Below are 23,343 nucleotides of genomic sequence, written 5' to 3' on the forward strand. Positions count from 1 at the left end.
AGTTTGTAAGAGCTATTCTATGTACCTGAGATATAAGAAAATGATAACCAAAAGGAAGTAACTAGTTTAATATAGTACATAATATTCTTTAGAGCAAAAAGCATTAGAAAGAGGGACACCGAAGCTAAATGGTTCAATTTATGATAAAGAAAGAGCAGTTTGAGACGTCTATGCATCTAAAAACTCAAGTCTCAGATACATGGAAAACATAAATTAACATTTACAAAGAGAAATTGAATCCACTATCAGAACAGGAGATTTTTAACATAACAGTCTAAGTAATTGATAAAGAAAAGGTAAGGATACAATTTAGGTGCCAAAATTAACAAGCTCAAATCCAACTAGCATATATAAAACTAGACATTGAGCCCCAGGAAAACAATGTCATATGGAATATCTATGAAAACAGCCACATACACAAGGCCACGAAGCAAGCCACAAATGGTAACAAACAATCTGTTATGTAGACCATATTCTCTGTTCACAATGCAACTAAGTTAGAAATCAACACTAAAGAGTAGGTGAGAAAACCTCCAAATTTAAAAATAATTGAAACATTTCCATCTACATGCCCACTACACCGGCTAAAATGAAAAGACAAAAAACAAGAAGAGTTGGTGAGGATGTGGAGCCAATGGAGCTCTTATACATAGCTGATGGGAGCATAAATCAGAACCACTACTTTGGAAATATGTTTGGCAATATATCCTAAAGCTGGTATACACATACTCCATGGACACAGTCATTTCACTCCTAGGTATATACCCAAAAGAAATGTGTACATATGTTTATCCAATCATAATAGTCCATAACTGGAAAGTACCAAATGCCTATGAGGAATAGGGAGCTTACATATTGTGGCATATTAACGCAATGGATGAGTATTTAGCAGTGAGGATAAATGGCCTTCAACCACGCACAACGATATGCACGAGTATCACAAGCTAATATCAACTGAGAGAAGCTAGACACAAATGGGCATATGGTGTATTATTTCATTTAGATAAAGTAAAAACATAATTTTAACTGATGTATGCATTTGTAAATCAAGATGGGTTATCCTGTTGGTGCCAAGGAGTGACTGGATGAGAGCATGTTGGGAATATCTGAGGTACTAAAAATATTATGTCTCTAAATCTGGGTGCTGACTTTACCATTGTATTCAGCTTGAAAAATCCGTCTGGGTGTTTGTTATTTGTATGCTTTTCCGCATGTACTCTGTATTTCATAAAGTTTAAAAAGAATTTTAAAAAGATACATCTCATACATAAGAGAATATAAGAAAAGAAAGAAAAGCAGAAGTCATTATAAACAGCATCAGGAATGAAACATTGTTACTACAGAGCATAGATTTAAAAAACAGACTACAAGGGCACCTGGGTGGCTTAGTGGGTTGAGCCTCTGCCTTCCGCTCAGTTCATGATCCCAGGGTCCTGGGATCAAGTCCCACATCGGGCTCTCTGCTCAGCAAGGAGCCTGCTTCCTCCTCTCTCTGTGCCTGCCTCTCTGCCTACTTGTGATCTCTCTGTCAAATAAATAGAATCTTTAAAAATAAATAAATAAATAAATAAATAAACAACAGACTACCATGAGCAATTTTAGGCTAATACACTTAAACTTGGAATGAAAGACAACCACCTAGAAAAATATAACTGGCTAAAACTGCTCAAGAGAAAATCAACTAGTTAGTCCAGAAAATGAAATAAAAAGTTTCCAGATTGGAAAGAAAGAAGTAAAATTATCTCTAATCACAGATGACATCATCTTGTTCATATAAATCCTAATAAATCCATAAAAAGCTATTAGAACTAATAAATAAGTTCAAGATTGCAAAATACAAGATCAACTTATAAAAGTCAATTGTATTTCTATACAACTAGCAATGAACAACGCAAAAACAAAAATGAGGAAAACAATTTCACTTACAATATTATTAAAAAAAAAAAAATTCTGGGGCACCTGGGTGTCTCAGTCAGTTGGGTGTCAGACTCATGATTTTGGTTCAGGTCATGATCTCATGGGTGGTGAGATCAAGCCCCTGGGTTATGGCCTACACTCAAAAGGGAGTCTACTTGAGATACTCTCTCTCTCTGCCACTGCTCACTCATGTGTGTCCCCCAATTCTCTCTCAAATAAGTAAATAAATAAATACTCTTTTAAAAAAAGAATAAAATTCTTAGGATTGAATTTAACAAAATATGTGCAAGACTTATATACTGTAAACTATCAAACATTGCTGAAATTAAAGAATAGAATCTAAGTACATGAAAAGAAGTTTTGTGCTCATGAATCAGATTTAGTTGTGATGGCAGGATTCCCCCAATTTATCTATAGATTCAAAGTAATTTCTATTAAAACTCAGCTGACAACATTTTCCCCCCAGAAATTGATAAGCTGATCCTAAATTTCACGTGGAAATGCAAGGGACCCAATATAGTCAAAATAATGTTGTAAAAGAGAAACAAAGAGAATTCATGCTTCCAGATTTCAAATTTTACTATAAAGCTACAGTAGTAAAGATGGTACTGGCATAAGGAAGATAGACATATGGTATAGGGATTAAGGACCTATTAAGAATTCAGGTCCAGAAACAAACCCTTATGTTTATGGTCAATTTGTTTTAACAAGAATACCAAGACAACTTAGTGGATGATACAATTTTATTTTCAACAAATGGTACAGGGACAAATAGATATCCACATGCAGAAGAAATAAGTTGGAACTTCACCTCACACTATATATAAACATTAACTCAAAATGGATCAAAAACCTAAATGTAAGAGCTAAAATTATAAAACTCTTAGAAGAAAACACAGGAGTAAATATTAGAAAGAAAAAGTAGATAAAATAGATTTTATAAGATTTTAAACTTTTGTGCTTAAAAGAAATTTTCTTCATCAAGAAAAAGAAAAGAAAATTTAAAAATGGAAGAAAATACTTACAAATGAAATATACTAATGTATATCTAACAAGTATGCTGACAAATATACTGATGTATATCTAACGAGTACACAAATAGATTTACAACTCAATAATAAAAAGACAAACAATTCAATTTAAAAATGGAAAAAGGATTTAATATTTCAACAAAAGATGATAACAAAATGGCCAAAGAACACATGAAGAGATGGCTCCATATCATTAGTCATAAGTGAAATACAAATCAAAACCACAATAATTCATTCATTCATACCTTCTAGGATGGCTAAAATAAAATAGACAATAACAATATTGACAAAGATGTGGAAAAACTGGGAACCCCCTACACTGCTGATGGGACTGTAAAATGGTACATCAAGTTTGGAAAACAATACAGTAGTTCCTCAAAATGTTTAACAGCAAATTACAAATTTGACTCAGCAAATTACAAAATGACTCAGCAATTACACTTCTAAGTACACATCCAAGGAACTGAAAGACTATGTCCATACAAAAACCTGTGTAGGAATGTACACAGAAACTTATTGCATAATAGCCAAAGAATGAAAACAACCCAAATACCCTTCATCTGCTGAATGGGTAAACAAAATGAGTGAACAATGGAATATTATTTGGTAATACAAAGGAATGAAGTACTAATGAGTGATACAACATGAATGGACCTTGAACACATCATCTAAGGGAAAGGCCACATATTGTAAGATTCCACTTCATGAAATGTACAGGATAAGTAAAGCCATGTTAACAAAAAGTGGGAATAATGGTTGATAGGGCCTGGAGATGCAGAGAATAAGAGAATGAGTGGATATAGGGTACATGGCCTTTTTTTGAATGATGAAAGTTTGGTAATTAGATAGTGGTGATGGCTATACAACTAAGTGTGAATAAACTAATCCCCACCAAATTGTACACTTTAAAGGGGTGAGTTTTACAGCATATGAAGAATATCTCAATAAAGATTTTATTTTTATAAGAAAGAAGAAAAAATGTGACTCTTCCTATAGCTATCAAATAAATTAAGCTAGAATCTGTATATCTATTTCAACACACACACACACGTACATACACACACAGAAAGAGAGAGACAGAGACAGGGATTGGGAAAGAAAAGAAGTTTCTCTCATGGGGAATTCCACCAAATATCCAAAGAATTAGATTAACTCAAATTCTTCTAAGAAATTCTAACACAGGGAACACCTCTCAGCTCATTTTCTGAAGCTGGTAAAACTGACACTGAAATCAAACAAGGATAGTATAAGAAATGAACATTATAGATGAATATCACACATAAATATAGATGCAAAATATCTATCAAAGACATCAAAAATATCAAAAAAAACTGTAACAAACATGAAAGAATGCATCATAGCCAAACTGGATTTCTCCCAGGAATGACAAGCACAGTTTAACATTAGAATGTTTCTTTTTAGTACAACAAAAAGAATGAGAAAAACTAGATGATCATTTCAGTGATTACCAATTTTTTCTCAATAAATTCAAATTCATTTTAGGATAAGGAAATAGCAGGCCCATGAACAAGGAGTAGAAGGGGACTTCTGAACACAAGGTTATATGCCAAAACTATAATATACATTTCACACTTAATGATGAAACATTAAAAGCATTCTCCTTAAAGTAAGAAATAGAAAAGGATGTTCAATATTGTTGCTTCTATTCAATAATGTACTGCAGGTCCTGTTAGCACAATATTAAAAGAAAACAAATAAAAATTATAAGAATTGGGAAAGAAGGACACCTGGGTGGCTCAGTGGGTTAAGCCTCTGCCTTCGGCTCAGGTCATGATCTCAGGGTCCTGGGATCGAGTCCTGCATCGGGCTCTCTGCTCAGCAGGGAGCCTGCTTCCCCCTCTCTCTGCCTGCCTCTCTGCTTACTTGTGATCTCCCTCTCTCTGTCAAATAAATAAATAAAATAAAATAAAAAGAATTGGGAAAGAAGAAATAGAACTACTTTTATTTAAAATTAATTCAGTAGAATAAAAATGCTAGCAGAATTTACAGATAAGTAAACAAAGCTATTCAACATTTACGATCAATTTTTGAAAATAAATCATGCCCTTATATATATAAAACAAGTTAGAGAATGTAATTTCTTTTTCTTTTCTTTTTTTTTTTTTTTAAAGCTTTTATTTATTTGTCATAGAGAGAGAGAGAGCACAAAAGGGGCAGCAGGCAGAGAGAGAAGCAGGCTCCCTGTCAAGCAGGGAGACTGACATGGGGCTCAATCCCAGGACCTTGGAATCATGACCTGAGCCAAAGACAGATGCTTAACTGACTGAGCCACCCAGACACTCCTAGAGAATGTAATTTCATAAAATGTAACATTTACAGGAAAAAATACACAGCACCTAGGAAAAATATTCACATTTTTTAAACTTTTCTACAGAAAGCTAAAAAATATTATTTGAGGAAATTAAAGACTATCTAAAAAATGGGCAAAGGTATTATATCCATGGAAAGAAGAACTTAACATTAAACCAAAAAGATGCTTCTTGTAAATAACAACACTGGCTATACTAACCTCAAACAACGTGACTTTAAGTCAAAACTTACAAGGGTCAAAGAAGGACATTATATAATTATAAAAGACTCAATTCACCAGAAGTATGTAACAATAACAAACATATATGCATTAAACATTAGTGGTTCTAAATATTTGAAGCAAACACTGATAGAATTGAAAGTAGAAACAGATAGTAACATAATAATAGTAGGAGATTTCAATATCTCACTTTTAATAATGGATAGAATAGCCAGGTAGAAGATCAATAAGCAAACAGAGGACTTAAATATCGTTAGAGACCAATTTGACCTAACATATACAGAATACTCCACTCAATAACAGAGGAATACATATTCTTCTCAAGTGAATGTGGACATTCTCTAGCACACATCATATATTACACCACAAGACAAGTCTTCATGAATTTTAAAAGATTAAAATCACACAAAGCATCTTTCCTGATTGCAATGAAAGTGTAAATCAAAGGCAGAAGGAAAACTAGAAAATCATAAATATGTGCAAATAAATAACACACTTAAACAACAAATGAGTCAAAGAATAGATCACAAGGGAAATTAGAAAATATCTTGAATCAAAAGAAGGCAAAACACAGCATACCAAAATGTACAGAGTGTAGTGAAAGCAGTGGTAAGGGGAAATTTATAGTTATAAATGCTTTTATTAAAAAGGTATCAAATCGACAACATAAATCTACAGCTTAGGAAACTAGAAAAAGAAGAGCAAACTAAACCCAAAGCTAGCAAAAGGAAATAAAAAGATTAAAGTAGAAATGAACATATACAGAACTTAAAAAAAAAAATCAATGAAACCAAGAGTTGGTTCTTCAAAAAGATCAACAACACTGACAAAACTTTAGCTAGACTAAGAATAAAGGACAGAAAATCAAATAACTAAATACAGAAATGAAAGAGGAAAATCACTATCAATTTTACAGAAATAAAAAGGGTTATAAGAGAATATAATGAAGGATAGCATGCCTACAAATTGGATAACTTAGATGAAACAAAGAAATTCCTAGAAACACAGAACCTACCAAGACTAAATTAGGAAGAAACAGAAAATCTGAACAGATCTAACAAGTAAAGAGACTGAATTAGTAATCAATAAATTCTTATCAAAAGAAAGCAGAGGACCACATGCCTTCACTGATGAATTCTACCAAACATTTAAGGAATTAACTAGTATTCTTCAAATTCCCAAAAAAAAAATTGAAAAGAAAGGAACATTTCCTAACTCATTCCATTAGGTCATTACTATCCTGATCATAAAGCTGTACAAATACACTATAAGAAGAGAAAATTAGACTAATATCTTTGATGAATACTGATGCAAAAACCCTGAAAGAAATACTAGCAAACAAGATTTGAAAGCAATTATACACCATGACCAAGTGGAAATGCAAGGATGGTTTAACATATGAAAAACCAATGTGATATACCATATTAACAGAATTAAAGGGGGAAACATATCTGACCATCTCAGCTGGTGCAGAAAAATGCAGAGCACTTGATAATATTCAACACACTTTCATGATGAAAATGAGTAACAAACTGGGGTGCCTTCATGACTCAGTACGTTGAGCATCTGACTCTTGGTCTCAGCTTGGGTCTTGATCCCAGGGTTGTGTGTTCAAGCCCCATCTTGGGCTCCATGCTGGGTGTGGAGCCTACTTAAAAAAAAAGTGTGTAACAAACTAGCAATAGAAGGAAACTACCTCAAAATAATATAGGCCATATATGACAAACCCAAAGATAACATCATACTCAATGGTGAAAGACTAAAAGCTTTTCCTCTCACATCAGGGACAAGACAAGGGTGCCTCCTTTTGCCACTACTATTCAGTACAGTACTAGGGAGTCCTAGCCAGAGCAATTAGGCAAGAAAAAGAAATAAAAGATATCTAAATCAGATAGGAAGAAAGAAAATAATCTCTTAGCAAATAACATGATCTTAAAAGTAGAAAATCCTAAATATTTCACACACACACACACAAACTGTAAGAATTATAAACAAATTCAGCAGTTCCACAATATAAACCAACTTGCAAAAATCAGATGTGTTTCTACACATTAACAAGAAGCAATCTAAAAAGCAAATAGAAATGACTATAATAGCATTGAAAAGAATAAAGTACTTAGTAGTAAACTTAAAAAAGGAGATGAAAGATTTATAAACTTAAAACTATGAAACATTGCTTAAAAAAAATTAAAGACAAAATCGGAAACCCTATGCCAGAAATTTAAAGACAAAATTGGAAACCCCATGCCATATATTTGGAGACTAATATTGTTAAGATGTTAGTATTACCCAAAATAATTGATAGAACCAGTGCAATCCCCCTCAAAATCCCAACAATGTTTTTTGTAAAAATAGAAAAATCCATCCTAAAATTTATGTGGAATCACAAAGAACCCTGAATAGCCAAAACAACCTTGAAAAAGAATAAGGGTGGAGGTCTCACACTTCCTGATTTTAAAACTTACTACAAAGCTCAGTAATCAAAATAATGTGGACTGACATAAAGTCATGTATAATATCAGTGCATTAGAATAGAAAGCCCAGAAATAAACTCTCACATATATAGTCAAATGATTTTTGACAGGTCCTAAGACCAATCAATGGAGAAAGGGTAGTCTCTTCAACAAATGGTGTTGGGAAAACTGGGTATTTATATGCAAAAGAATGACATTGGGCTCTGTGCAAAAATTAAAAATTAACTCAAAAAATGGATCATTTACTATTTTGGGGATGTCAACAAAAGCACTGGTTACAGAGGCAAAATAGATGGACACCAAAATTAAAATAGATAAATTAGACATCAAAATGAAAATGAAATTTTGGCCATCAAAGGACATAATCAACAGAGTGAAAGGCAGCCCACACAATGGGAGAGAAGATTTGTAATCATATATCTGATAAAGGGTACAACTCAACAACAGAAAGCAAACAACCCAATTAAAAAATGGGTGAAGGACTTGAAAAGACATTTTCCCAAAGAAGATGTACAAAAGGCCAATGAGCACATGAAAAAATGTGCAGTACCATTAAACATGGGGGAAATGCAAACCACAATGGGATACCACCTTGTACCAATTAGGATGGTTACTGTCAAAAAACAGAGAAATGTTGGTGTCGATGTGAAGAAACTATAATCCTTATGAACTCTTGGAGGAACATAAAATGGTGCAGCTGCTATGAAAAAAAATTAGGCAGTACCTCAAAAAAATTAAAAATGGAATTGCCATATGATCCAGGAATTCTACTTTTGGATAGACAATCAAAAAGAATTGAAAGCAGGGTCTTGAAGAGATATTTGTACACCCATGTTCATAGCATTATTCACAATGGCTAAAAGTAGAAGCAACAAAAGCGTCTATCAACAGATGAATAAATAAGTAAAATGTGATCTGTACATACAAAGTAACACTGTTCAACCTTAAAGAAAATCTGACACATAGATGAACCTTGAGAACATGCTGAGTGAAACAGTCATCACAAGAAGACAAATACCACATTATTCCACTTCTTTAAGGTGCCTAGAGGAATCAAATTCATACAGCCAGAAAGTAGAAAAGTGGTTGCCAGAGACTTGGGGGATGAAGGGGGAGGGATTCTAATGGGTCCAGAATTCAGTTTGGAATATGAAAAAAGCTCTGGAGAAAAATGGTGATAATGATTGCAAAACAATATGAATGTATTTAATGCCATTAAACTTAAAAACGGTTAAGACAGTAAATTTTATGTGACATGCATTTTACCACAATTTAAATAAATGAAGTAGAAAATTTTTTTTTACAAGAAATGCTAAAACTTGGAGAAACATGAAAGTAAAAGTAATATCTTGGCCCAATGATGCAGGTTTAGGGGGCATTTTATCATGATAAATAATTGAACACAATGCCAATTTCTTTACAAAGAGTAACTATATTCTAACTTAAGTATTTTTAATTGTCTATATGCATTTTTTTTATTCAATAGTTATTCTGATAAATATATCTATAGACCTTAATATAGTGGGAAAAAACTGAAAGATATTTACTCAAAAATAAAGTTTTGGGAGGCACTTTTTAAAATAAAATTTTTATTTAAAAAAATCTTTAAAGTAAAAATTTTGGAAAAAATCTTAAAAATATTCATTTTGAAAAATTGAGACTAGGGGCACCTGGGTGGCTCAGTGGGTTAAAGCCTCTGCCTTCGGCTCAGGTCATGATCCCAGGGTCCTGGGATTGAGCCCCACATCGGGCTCTCTGCTTGGTTGGGAGCCTGTTTCCCTTCTTCTCTCTCTGCCTGTCTCTCTGCCTACTTGTGATCTCTGTCTGTAAAAAAAATAAATAAAATCTTAACAAAAAAAAAGAAAAATTGAGACTAAAATATGCATTTATTACCTTTGATCTCAGAGTCCTCTAAAGTCTCAGACACACACACAAATGTGTATTAAAATTATTTAGTTAAAATACCTGGTTTCAGTATTCAATAATTTCCATTATCATATTTTTTACTTATAACTTGATCCTTGTATTAGTAAAAATATCATCTGTCTCTGGGCTATCTGGCATGAGAAATGTTATCTAGCAATGTTGATACAAATGAAAATTTGTGAATTGCTGAATATAGCTCTATAGATGACATAGGTAGAAACACTGTCTGTAATGACTAAAATAGGATAAAAGATGATGTTAAAGCTCTCGGAGAATGTCACACATCTAGAAGACATATATCAATGCTTGAGGTTATTTTCAGATCACAGAAATATTACAATAATCATACAGAAATCCGAGACTGGTCAACCTGTTAGCAGTCAATCGGGTAAAAGCCTTAAACAGATTAATAACTTTTGACTTCTAAATTTCAATAAAGTCATAAGCTATTTTTCCAAAGACATACAGCAATTAAAATTAAATTTAGACTGCAACGTGGAGGTCTTTTTTTTTTCTGAAAAGGCAGTGAAGCTTGGTGAGATAGACTTTTAGGAGAACTGAGCCATGATTTCTACAGAATGTGCCTGGTGGAAAAATTTCTGATTTAAGCTACTCTTCTAAGAGAGGGGAAAGTATGTGGCAACGTTATTTTAGGAATTGCAATAGTTGAAGATCTGTCTTCGTCATGGAATGGCCATGTTTTTATCTTCAAAGGAATCTAAAGCCATGTCCTTCTGAGGTGGGATAAAGCGAGTAGCATTTTTTTTTTTTTTTACAAAGTGAAGAAAATCCAACATTACACAAAACAGGGGAAGTTACTCTTTGAGAGGGATGCAGGTGGAGAATGATCTGTATGGTGATTCCGAGAACAGGATGAAGGGAAACTTTCCTTGATTGGCCTCTTTCTTCAATATCGGTGGCAGTTTCATTTTGTTGACAGGTGTAGGAAACAATACCTCGAAGGGAAGCTAAGGTTGATGTGCTAGGTTGACAGGTGTTTCCACCAACAGTGTGTAGATGGGCTGAAGGATTAGCTCTTATTCCCAAACTCATAAAATGTGTAGGGTTAAATTCAGGAGAACAAGAGCTTAGATATTTTTCAGCAACAGAAATACTTGAGTTTTTAGAAACTCTTTCAATTTCATCTGTATTAAAGATGCTTTGACCACTTGATTGAAGATCAAAAAAACTAGCATTCTCATAACAGGAAATTATACTGAGTTTAGGGGCAGAGAAAAAACTTTGTAATCTAAGGCTAAGATAGTCTGAGGAAGATTTTAAATCACGGGAGGTTCTTTTTTCTTGAGAATCAAAGTTAGCTCTACTGTGTTGATGGTCAGGGAAAATATTGCTTTTCTGAAGTTTAGCAAGTAAAGAATGTCTTCTTCCACAGATAGACGAGTGAGTAGAAGATAAATGTTTACTTCCTCTACGTGAATTGACATTAGATATTGCAGACAAACGAGTTCTTTTAGGATTAAGAGATCGAGGAGTTAAAGAAGCTTCATGCCGCAGGGGGTCTGAAGTAACTTGATCTGCAGGACAATTTGGTCGCAAGTTCTGGTCCTGTTTGCTGCGGCTAGAGTGAGAAAAGTGTCAAATGAGGGGAAAAAAACAAAAACAAAAAACAAGAAGCAGAGGTGGAAACCTGCCAAGCCTTCTGAAGAGTGATATCTACTTTATCGATATGGAAACAGTAGGGAATGAGAAAATTATGGCAGCTGAATTGAGGGTCACACAGATGTATCCCCCTCCCCCAAAATGACCTAGTCTAAAAGATTATCTCTACTTGCACAGTACCTGCCCAATCTGTTAAACCTTGGGAAGATCAGTTGAAAGAATCAGGGAAACAGGCAGAAAGACCAGGGGAAACATACCACAAGGCATGAGAACGAAAATATCCCCTGAAGGAAAGGAGAGGGTTTCCTCTTTTAAAAATAGTAAATCAGGGCGCCTGGGTGGCTCAGTGGGTTAAGCCGCTGCCTTCGGCTCAGGTCATGATCTCAGGGTCCTGGGATCGAGTCCCGCATCGGGCTCTCTGCTCAGCAGGGAGCCTGCTTCCTCCTCTCTCTCTCTGCCTGCCTCTTTGCCTATTTGTGATCTCTCTCTGTCAAATAAATAAATAAAATCTTAAAAAAAAAATAGTAAATCATACTATCTGTTTGAGATTCTTGAACTACCACATTTAAAGGAGTTAAGTAGAATAAATGTATGCCCTGTTGACTAGTACATTTTAAAATAGTAACCATGGAAGAAGCAGGACGTCTCTGGAGAGAATACTTTAGATAAAGCACCCAGAGCCCTCATATTCAGTTATTGTGGGAAACTAAAGGAAGCATTAAAGCTGGGTTCATGAACATGTCAGTGTTCTTTAGCACATGAACGCATATGGAACAACGGGGGTTTTTCTTTTCTTTTTAAAGGCTTACCTTAAGTATTTTCCCATATTGAATTTAATCCAAAGGAAATCTCTCCCTTCCTTCCTAAGCCATCATCCTTAAGCCATAAAAATGCCCTGTGTAGGTGGAACAGGTCAGAAGACTGAACACTTAACCTGTGTGTGGAATTAACATGGCGATAACACAGAATGTGATGACAGCAGACTCTAGAATCTCATGACATCAGGTTCAGATAAAACTGTTCTGTGGCTTGCCTTTCTGAAAAGCTGCAATCCATGTGATGGGGGAATGCGTATTCTAACTTCATCATGTTCAAGGAGTCAGCCAATAACTCAAGAGACGAGAAAACAGGATAAGGCAGTAACGTATATAATGTCTGCACGATCTTTTGCTTGGGACTGTCTCTCTCACAGCCGCCCTACACACCCCTGGCTTACTAATTCATTCTACTTTCACATGAACACTCTTCACCCCAGGTTTTTATCCCCTGCAGTAATACAGAAAATTACCATTACAGATTTTGGTCCAAAGATATATTGAAAAGGAAAAAAAAAACCCAAAACCTGAATAGCCAACATCATTGCCCCTCGAGAATGAAATAAGCTTTCTCTATGTGGGCAGTAAAGCACGCCATCTGATAGTGCAGGCCAGACTCAGAGATTAGAGATCTGCTGTGTTATTGTTTCTAACTCCTTGAAACAACTTATACCCATTTAAAGACAAGGATAACAGAGTCCTCAGAGAAGAAATACTGTCCTTTCCTTTTCCAAACCAACTTGGAGCCCCATCCGTGTAATAGGTATGTGTGTCAAGCCAGTGATGACAGAAAACAGTGCCTTGAATATAAACTTTTCAACGTCTCAATATTCTGAACACCGGGCTGCCACGTTCTGATTTTTCTTCCCCTTCTAACAATCTTCTTTGGTAAAACTTTTTTTTTTTTAAATTTAAGATTTTATTTATTCATTGGGGTGCCAGGGTGGCTCAGTGGGTTAAAGCCTCTGCCTTCGGCTCAGGTCATGATCCCAGGGTCCTGGGATCGGGCCCCACATCGGGCTCTCTGCTCAGCAGGGAGCCTGCTTCCTCCTCTCTCTGCCTGCCTCTCTGCCTACTTGTAATCTCTGTCAAATAAATAAATAAAATTAAAAAAAAAAGATTTTATTTATTTGCCAGAGAGAGAGAGAGGTACACACAAGCAGGCAGAGGCAGCGAGAGAAGCAAGCTCCTGCAAGTGTCCATGTGGGACTCGATCCCAGGACCCTGGGATCCAGACCTGAGCCGAAGGCAGCAGCTTAACCAACTGAGCCACCCAGGCGTCCCGGTCTTTGGTAAACCTTCAAACAAACTACTTTTCAAAGGCCCAGCACTCTCTCATTTTCATCATATAATTGTCGGTTTGGTGATCTGATTTGACCCTACACATAAGCTAATACACTCATCGGTTAATGTCTTACACACAGGTCTTGGGTCAGAAGAAGAGGACTTTAATACACACAGCAAATCCAGCAGTGAGATCATTGGCATATTTGTGCTGGTTCTCCCAGACCCCAGGTCCCCCACAAGGGCAACGCAGAGGGCCTGGAGACTCCTGCATTTGCTCTGACTCGTGTTACAAAGAAAGGAACGCTGAGCTTAGGGAACCCACTACACTGACCACAAGCAGTAAGCAAATCTGCTCTTCCCAAACACGAACTCAAAATGAAACATAGCCCTAAATATAAAATGCAAAACTATAAAACTCTGAGTAGACAACACAGGAGAAAGCCTAGATAAATTTGGGTCTGGCAATGACTATTTAGATAGAACACCAAAGGCATGTTCCTCCACTTCGGCCCACTCCTTGGTATTAGTTCCAAAAGGCTCAGCACTCTACCTCTTCGTTCTATCCCATGCAACACATTCTGCCTGAGCAATGCCATTCATTCCTACAGCATTCAGCATCATACTTGGTGGGATGGCCAGAACAGGAACGACCTTCCCTGAAGGAATGCTTCTCTCAGACCTTCAGCTGCTTCCTTTCACAGGCTACCGGCGGGTGAACGCTCATGCCGGCAGGGGCTTCCATCTTTTGCCCAGTCCTGCCTAGGAGGGTCTAGAAGGCAAGGGGACTTGGCCCTTACTGCTCTGTTCTTGGCCTTTGGGGCTCTAGTTAAAGTTAGAGCATAGTATCTCTCTTTAACATTCTGTTACCTTGTTTCAAAAAGATCTGTATTTGACTTGGAAGACTCTGTTTTGTTTTCTCATGTACCTGGGGAGCCTACGTGGTGCTGGGCACAGGGTGGACATTCCCAGAGAATCAATAAAGAGGACACCAACCTTCCTTTATTGTCCCATTTTTAAAAGAAATTCATAGATGAGAAGACCGAAGTATAAATAAACTACGATGAGATGCCCAATCTTAATAGTGTTTGGGGAAACGCAAGCTGAAATCATGATTAGTTACCACTTCATCTCCACCAAGTTGCCTAAAATTAAAAAGTCTAACTGTAAGAATTTGTATGGGAAAATAAGAATTCTCATATATTGGCACACTCTCAGGAATAGGTTAGTAATACAGCATAGCACTCTATTTGATCTACAACTCAGCAACCACTTCTAAAATATATACTTTGAAATTATTCCACCAGTGCCTAAGGAAATATGAAGGTATTCAATAAAGCATTGTTTGGAAGAACCAAAAACAAACATCCATCCACAGGGAAATAAATGAAGGCATATTCATACAACGGGATGCAGCATAGCAACTGAAAAGAATGAAATAAATTTACATACATCAATCTGGGAAAATCTTAAAGAAACATTTGATGCAAAAGTGAGTTACAAAATGTTACATATATAATGCCACTTATGTACATCTTGAGAACCAAACACCATTTATTCATTGTTGAAGTAACCATGCACATGTAGGAGCAACATTCACTTTCAAAGGAAGAATCTGCACCAACTTTAAGACAATGTTACCTCCAAGAGAAAGGACTACAAAGAGGATTTCATTTATGTGGCAATACTTTATTTTTAAAAATCCTAATCAAAAAACAACTTTTGTGTGTGCAAATGTGCTCTTCTACATTCTTTCAATATGAAAGAATACAGACGCACCACATCATGAATGTATGAAATTGTCTCTCTCTCAAGGCCTTGAGAAATTGAAGTCCAACAGTAAAACTGTCTTGGCAGAAGTAAATAATAGTAAGAATAATAAATGTAAATGAACAAAAGGCAAAGATTATATATTTTGGCTCACGAAATGAAAATTCAAAGATTTTTAAAAAGATTCATGTATCTGTTTACTCGAGAGAAAGCATGAGTAGTGAGCAGGGGGAAGGGCAGACGGAGAGGGAGAGACCGAATCCCAAGCAGCCTCTCACTGAGCATAAAGCCCAAGGCAGGGTTCGACCTCACAAACCACAGATCATGAGCTGAGCTGAAAGCATGAGTTGGACACTTAATTGACTGAGCCATGGGCACCCCGAAAATTTAGATAGTTTTTAAAACTAGTTTTTAAATCTCAAAAGCCTTTTCTGTCTGTGGTCTTGCTGGCATTCACCATCCTTTATTATTTGCAGAGTAATATCTCAGATACTACATACTGTGGCTTGTATTATGGCTTGGTGTTCTTTTGGGGGTAGATTTGTAGGGTTTTTCTTTTCAAATAATTGTGTGTCTGTTGATACCATCTGAAGCTATCATATGAACTTAACACTAAAAGGAAAATAGTTACATCAAGAAAAAGAGAAAGAAGGCCTGTAGGATTACTATACAACCATGATTTCCTGAACAGAAATGTTTCATTTTGAAACACATCTAATATTTACTTTTTTAATTTTTATTTTTTTAAAGATTTTTAAAAATTTATTTTAGAGAGAGAGACACAGCGAGAGAGGAAACACAAGCAGGGGAAATGGGAGAGGGAGAAGCAGGCTTCCTGCCAAGTGGGGAGCCTGATGTGGGGCTCAATCCCAGGACCCCGGGATCAAAGCCTGAGCCGAAAGCAGACGCTTAATAACTGAGTTACACAGGCACCCCTCCTTTCTTTCTTTTAAAAAAGATTTTATTTATTCATTTGAGAGAGAGAGAATGAACAAGCATAAGCCAGGGAGATGGGCGGAGGGAGAGGGAGAACCATGGGGCTCCATCCAAGGACCCCAGGATCATGACCTGAGCTGAAGGCAGATGCTTAACCAACTTAATAGAAACACATCTATTCTTTGTAAAGTTCACTTAAAAAAAAAATGAAGAACTGTGAGTTTATTAGAGGTATTACTTTAAACTAAACTGGAACAAGATGGAACTTTTGAAAGAAAGGTTTCTAAAGCTTTACATAACATCGTGATTTAAAGAACTTTTTAAACCCATGGTTCGATATAACCTTTACAGATAAAAGTTGACAGAAAAAGGAGCAGTGAGAGGCTTGAAAAAGAAAATGAGCTAAAAAGTTTTCAGAAATAAGGAAGGACTTCTGTTTAAGCAGAAAACACTACTGTGAACTTGAAAATATTTAAATACTATTTAAAACTATTTTTCTTTACTGTGACCCTAAATGGGCCCAAGAAAGCTCTGGTATCATCCTGCCCACAAACAGGGCGCATCTGCACACCCGGCTGCTGCTGTCTAGTACAATTTGTCCCTGAAAGGAACCAAAGCTGCCAAGGCAGTGGCTGACTCCAAGTCTTGGAGCAGGGACAAAAGCAAAATCAGTAGAAACATAATATTACCAAGAAGCACAGATGCTTTCCAAGATGTTCATGCTAGCGCTAAGAAGGAAAAGGAAGAAACTTGACAGGCCCTCTGATGGCCACATTATAAGAATTCGAGCCTCTGGGACGATCACCTCCACGGTGAAGTAGATGAAATCAGCTAAGTCCTACAAAGGCATAACTCCCTACGTCTATAATGATACTGTGTATGAAGACAGGCATGCAGAAGATACTGTGTGCAGAAAATGGTTTCTACTGATATACCCATTCAAATTTTTGATACCACCTAAGAATATAACTAGGTTTTTCTCTCTTCTTGTGTAGAAAGAACAGCGTCAGCAAATTGTGACTGGCACCCTTTTTACTAAAAGATGTCAAAAGCTCCAGGAACCTTTGGCAAAAGATAAACTTTACATATGGAACATGCAATTATCATTTGATGTTTAATTTTGCTGTCAAGGACACTGCTGTATCAAGGATACATCTCAACTTAAATATGTTAATGGGGCTATTTTCTTACCATGACCAGTCATTTCTGTCCCGTGGGAGGTTTATCAGGACAGGCAGTCTTAATTTTACAAAAATCCACTTTATAAAGACCTTGTTTTTAAAAAGTACATTATTTAAAAAGTTCGTCTCTACGTTTTTATTTAGAAAGGTATTAAATTTTTCTACATCTTATTCCTCTCTCAAAAAAAATCCATGTTCATTGTTTCTTGTTTTGTTTATTTTACTGAAGTACAGCTAGTAGGAAAAAGTTTCCCTCTACTTTATTAAGTATATAATCTATAATTATAGATTAGTCCAAGTCATTAGGGCTGCCTTGCCTCTACTCTAGTATTCTGTTGCTAACAAAGACCCCCAGGATGGAGCAAAAAGAAGGAATGTCTTACCTGACATCAATCTTAAAAGTTTTTATTAGCCATCTGCGGCTGTCATTCATAAATTTCACAAATCCTTCTTGAATTCACATAAACAATTTATGCCTACACTATTACTTGAAGTTAATTAAGTCCCACGATTACCTTGTTTTCATTTGTCTAAACTTATCTTTTTAAAAATTTAAATTAATTAGCCAACATTTGGTACATCTTTAGTTTCAGATGTAGGGACTCAATAATTCATCAGTTGCACATAACACCCAGGACTCATCAAACAATGTGCCCTCCTTAATGCCCATCACCCCGTTACCCCATCCCTCCTCCATCTGCCTCCCCTAGTTTGTTTCCTGTAGTTAAGAGTTTCTCATGGTTTATCGCCCTCTCTGATGACCCCCCCCTTCAGCTTTCCCTCCCTTCCTCTAAGATCCTCTGAGCCTTTACTTATATTCCACATATGAGTGAAACCATATAACTGTCTTTTTCTGATCATCCCAAACTTAACCTTAAACTTAGGAGAGGCTGCCTCTCTTCCTAGAATCTTAGAAGTTCTTGAACAAGCCTGTGCTCAATCTAACCTAAGTCTTTCTCCATGAAAGGTTACCCAGCCTTTTGGCCTCCGCTCCTTCACTAGGACTCCTCCCAGTCGATCCTCTCTGGCCAGGCCTTCGTTCCACCATGTCCTTTCGAAGATGTGCTTGCCCCATGAGTGTCCAAGGCTGTGTTGGGATCTTTGTCCTCACTAGAGTACAAAACTGCTGTTCTTTATACCCTTAATAATTAACAGCGCCTTTTCAGAGTTACAGTTCTGGAATATTTAGAACTATTGTCAATTCCTTTCAATCACTCCACTGCCAATTTTAAAATCAGTTTACAACTTGTTGTTGTTCAGGAACACAAATGTTTAAAACCTTCCTGTTCTCTAGATCAACCATTTGTGGCTCTTCCCTATCTGATTTTTCATAGAGTTCATATATAAAAAAATGCTAAGTAATTCCAGTCCTAGCATGATGTCAGAGACCTGATCAACTGTTTACATTTCTTTACCTATAAAATCACACTTTTACTCTGACCCACTGTTTCCTCTCTTCTCTCTCCTCCCTTCTCCCAATTCCATGGTGATGTAGCAGAACACTCATTCATTCATGAAATAGTTATCAGCATCTACTCTGTGCTAGGTACAAAAACAAGATGTTAAGAATATAACAAAATAGGGGCGCCTGGGTGGCTCAGTTGGTTAAGCATCTGCCTCCGGCTCGAGTCATGATCCCAGGGTCCTGGGCTCATGCCCCGCAGGAGGCTCCCTGCTCGGACGGGAGTCTGCTTGCTGCTCCTCCTCCTGGTGCCCTCTACCTCTCCTTGTCAAATAAATAAAATCTTTTTTTAAATAAAGAACATAATAAAATAAACATAGTGTCCCTGCCCTAAACAACCTCTAGTGATTCTTTATTTACTTGCCTATTTTACTCCTCAAAAATATTAGCTGGGGACAGTTTTTTGTTTTTAATCATAAATCATTTGTTTTTATTCTAGAAGAGTGTTTTTTATGTTCTTGGTTTTAGAATTCAAAGGTTTACCACTGTGGATGGTGAGGATGAAACTGAATTACCTGTACCTTCTCAAATCATTTTAGGTCGGCACTAGTCCCCTGGTTATTTAAATTAATTACAATTAAATGAGATTAAGAATTCAGTTTCTCAGTTGCACTAACTACAATGCAGGTGCTTGATGGCTAAAACGGTTAATCACTACCATACTGGCAGCATAGACTGAGAACATTTCCATCATCACAGAAAGTTCTAGCTGAGAGCACTCCTTGGACAGTTCTTACATAAGGGGTCACACATGGCCACATATAAAAACAGGTTTCACATTCTGGCAAACAATTAATGACTTTTTCATTACTCATGATGGCACTTGGTGCTAGTAAGTCACTTATATTCTTTCTGTCAGTACAGTCTAAATTATCTTAAATACAGACCACTATTGAATATAGTTTTAATTATGATGTAAGCCAAATAATCGTTTCTTTTTTAATCTTATTACTAGCAGAATATATAACTGGAAATGCATAATGAAAATACCTAAATATAATAGCAATAATGAAATAAATAATCAATTCCACATGGGAAACATCATGGAGAAACTTACCCTCCTTCACTTTCTGCTTCCTCTGAACTATTACTTGTTCCAGAATTTTGAACTGTGGCAAGCCTTCTTTTTCTAGCTCTGTGCTGAGGACTTATCTTATGAACAGTTATCCGCCCTCCAAGTTCACCTTGTATATATTCCTCCAGCTTTGGAATGGTTTCTTTAAGAACTCTGATTTCCTCTTTGAGTTCTTCCATATTTATCAGTAATTCATTTAACTTCTCCAATATCTGAAGCTGCCTTCTTTGAAAGATTGCTGCTGTTCCTTGGCCATTATACATTTCATCTTGAAAAGTCATGGAATCAAACTTATTACCCAGAGAAAGAAATTTAGGTAAATTCAGTGTTGTCCTTGATTTACGAACTTTGTGGTACCACAAAAGAAGCAAGCTGATTCCAGTAGTTCCCACCATGATGCCAACTATCAGTTCTTTGTTTGTGGAATGAGGCATTTCTTGGGTTTTATTTCTAGAATTGAAAGCATAAATGTAAATAAATGTTGTTTCTGTCTTTGCCCAAGACAAAAATATTAAAGCTTTCTCAATCAACAAAAGTCAAGTCCCCGTCATAGACACACAGACATACACACAGACACACACATGAAAAATCATAAACTAAAATACACTGTAAGTATAATATATTTATTTCTAAAATGTATGTGGCCCAATAGAAATATTTACTTTAAAGATATCACTGAAGTCCCGTGTAAAATTTCAATTTTAATTCAGAATTTGTATTCTACATGCCTGATGTATTCTACATGACTGATCTGAAATGTATTCTTTATCATATATTTTGAAAGAATATGAGAGTGGTAAAAGCATCATTATTCATTTCTGAAAAAAAAAAGCTGTTTAAGAATTCAAATTGTGCTTAACTCTTTTTGAAACTTTTATCTGTATAAAATTGGTATGCTGATTTCTGAGTCTTATCCAATCTTTAAGGAAGTTCAAGGAGCTTTTCTTAGCACCCAGTTCACATGTATACTTAGAGCAATAAGCCTTTTCAAAGCCCAGGGATTTGGAATATAAAATATATCAGAGAGCCCTGGAAAGTTTGTAAGCCACCTCATCTCTGTTTTATTCAGCATGCAGAGCAAAAACACTACCACATGAAGGCTTCATCACCTTTCTTCTTTTGATCCAGACTGCCTCTGCTCCTTACATTTCTATTTCTGAGGCCTTAATGTTTTTATTTTCTTTCGAATTTTCCTCTTTTTTAAAGTAGCAAAAATGTCCTTTCTTTGACTCTTCTCTCCATCTGAACTTTCACTGTTTTACATCCAAGGCTCGAGTGTTTGCCTGCCTAATTCCACACAAACTCAGCTACTTTGACTAAATGCACCATAATTTTTTCTTGGTATATCCCATCTTCCTAGTTTTATTGCTTATTTCTGTTCTTAAAATCAGAAGGCCATTAATGAAAAACAAAAATATAATTAATAATATATTATTAAACAAACATATCTAATATTAAATATATATATAATTAAACATATAAAATATAATAAAAATATAATATTTATAATAGTATAATGTTCCTTTCCTCCCAAGACTTTAAAATGGCAATAAGTATATTAGTACTATAATAAACTTCTGTGTTCAGAATAAAATATAGTGAGGCTTCTTTACAGACTTTGAAGTTCTCAAAATTATTTTCCCATCCATAGCCACTACTTTGTATACACCTTTATTAAATTTTGTTAGCAATTTGAAAGAAATGTTAAAAATAATGGTAAACTGTCTGTTACAGGAATTTAAATTCACAAAGTTTTTCGTTTATTTTTCTTGACACTTTCTCAAGGAGCAAATTAATAGAACACTGCCACCTATGATCCCCAAGAAAAAGGAAACACATGAGATAAGTCCTGTGATCTCCCTGGGTTTTTAATTTGAGGCATTTCTGGACTATGGCACAGGAACAGGAAAACCAAACAAAGCCTGGTAGTCTACTGAGTTGAACAGAGAACAGAGTTCAGAGAATCTGAAGGACCTAGAATTTGTGTGGCACAGTAGCGAAGATGAAGAAAGTATATAGAGAAAGAGCTCTAGAAATATGCATAGGAGTCTCCTTATATCTTTAACTGAATACCAGTCTGAATTTGCATAGAGTCAAATCCCATCAGCCCAGGCAAATGAACAAAGTCCAGGAAGTTATAAACCTAATTATTCCTAAAGATTACACAAAGTGTTTATCAAATATCTGAGGCTTTCAGTAGAGATCTCAGAAGGCTAATACCTTGGAAACTAACCCTAGAATTAAGATCTATTTAGATTTGTTCTCAAATAGATTAAAAATGAGCCTCCAAAGGATCAAACTAATTCACAAATAATTTAACTGCCTTCAAGAGAAAGTCCAAAACTCTTTAAAGAAACTGAAAAAGTTCAGAATACAATGACATAGAATCACAATGTTGATCATCCAATCGAAAATAACTAGATACACAAAGAAGCAGGAAAAGAATGGAGATGATGTAATTAGCAGACAGGATGTTAAAATAATGATTACAAATATGTTCACTATTTAATATAAATATTAAAAATATGTTACAGGGGCACCAGGGTGGCTCAGTTGGTTAAGCATCTGCCAACGGCTCAGGTCATGATCCCAGAGTCCTGGGATCGAGCCCCACATCAGGCTCCTTGCTCACTAGGGAGCCTGCTTTTCCCTCTCCCACTCCCCCTGCTTATGCACCCTCTCTCTCTTTGTCAAATAAATCTTTAAAAAAATATATGTTACAGAAAAACATAAACATGATGAGGAGAGAAATAGAAGGTACTAAGCAAAACCAAATAGAACTTCTGGAGATGAAAAATAAAATATCTGAAATAAAATTTTATTGATTGAGATTAACGGAAGAAAAAACACTGAGGAGAAAAAAGTCGGCAAACCTGAAGACAAAGTAACAGGCAAAAAAACAATGAAGTGACATCTTTAAAGTACTGGAAGAAACTCTCAACTTACATTCTATACCCAGTGAAATATTTTTTAAAAGTGAGGGTAAAACAAAGACTCTTTAAAGTGTTTGTTTTTTTTCCTAAGATTTTATTTGTCAGAGAGAGAGAGAGAATGAGCACAAACAGGAGGACTGGCAGGGAGATGGGGAAGCAGGCTCCCTTTTGAGCAAGAAGCCAGAGGTAGGACTTGATCCCAGGACTCTGGAATCATGACCTGACCCCAAAGCAGATGCTTAACAGACTGAGCCACGCAGGCATCCCAAACAAAGACTTTTTTAGACAAAGGAAAGTTGAGAGAATTCATTGCCATCAGACACGCACTAAAAGAAATGCTAACAGAGGTTCTTCAGGCAGAAGGAAAA

At 35.9% G+C, this 23,343-nt stretch overlaps 1 protein-coding gene across 9 annotated transcripts in view; it reads right to left on the reverse strand.

Moving 5' to 3' along the window:
- RMDN2 (regulator of microtubule dynamics 2) overlaps positions 1-23,343 on the reverse strand; it is a 73,154-nt gene that overhangs the window by 41,574 nt on the left and 8,237 nt on the right. For 6 of the 9 annotated variants that reach the window (XM_045079223.1, XM_045079220.1, XM_045079222.1 and 3 more), the window contains 2 exons: positions 20,025-20,492; positions 10,789-11,478 (listed from right to left, as the gene is read on the reverse strand). In XM_045079223.1, the coding sequence (XP_044935158.1) occupies positions 10,789-11,478; positions 20,025-20,476 (1,142 nt within the window). In that variant the 5' untranslated portion in view covers positions 20,477-20,492. Of the gene's footprint in view, positions 1-10,788; positions 11,479-12,328; positions 12,656-20,024; positions 20,493-23,343 lie in introns of those variants that run through there. The other 3 variants (XM_004765494.3, XM_045079226.1, XM_004765499.3) reach the window with 3 other exon arrangements.

The sequence above is a fragment of the Mustela putorius genome, unplaced genomic scaffold (assembly GCF_011764305.1).
Source record: "Mustela putorius furo isolate JIRA1106 unplaced genomic scaffold, ASM1176430v1.1 tig00000281_pilon_pilon_pilon, whole genome shotgun sequence".
Classification (NCBI taxonomy): Eukaryota; Metazoa; Chordata; class Mammalia; order Carnivora; family Mustelidae; genus Mustela; species Mustela putorius.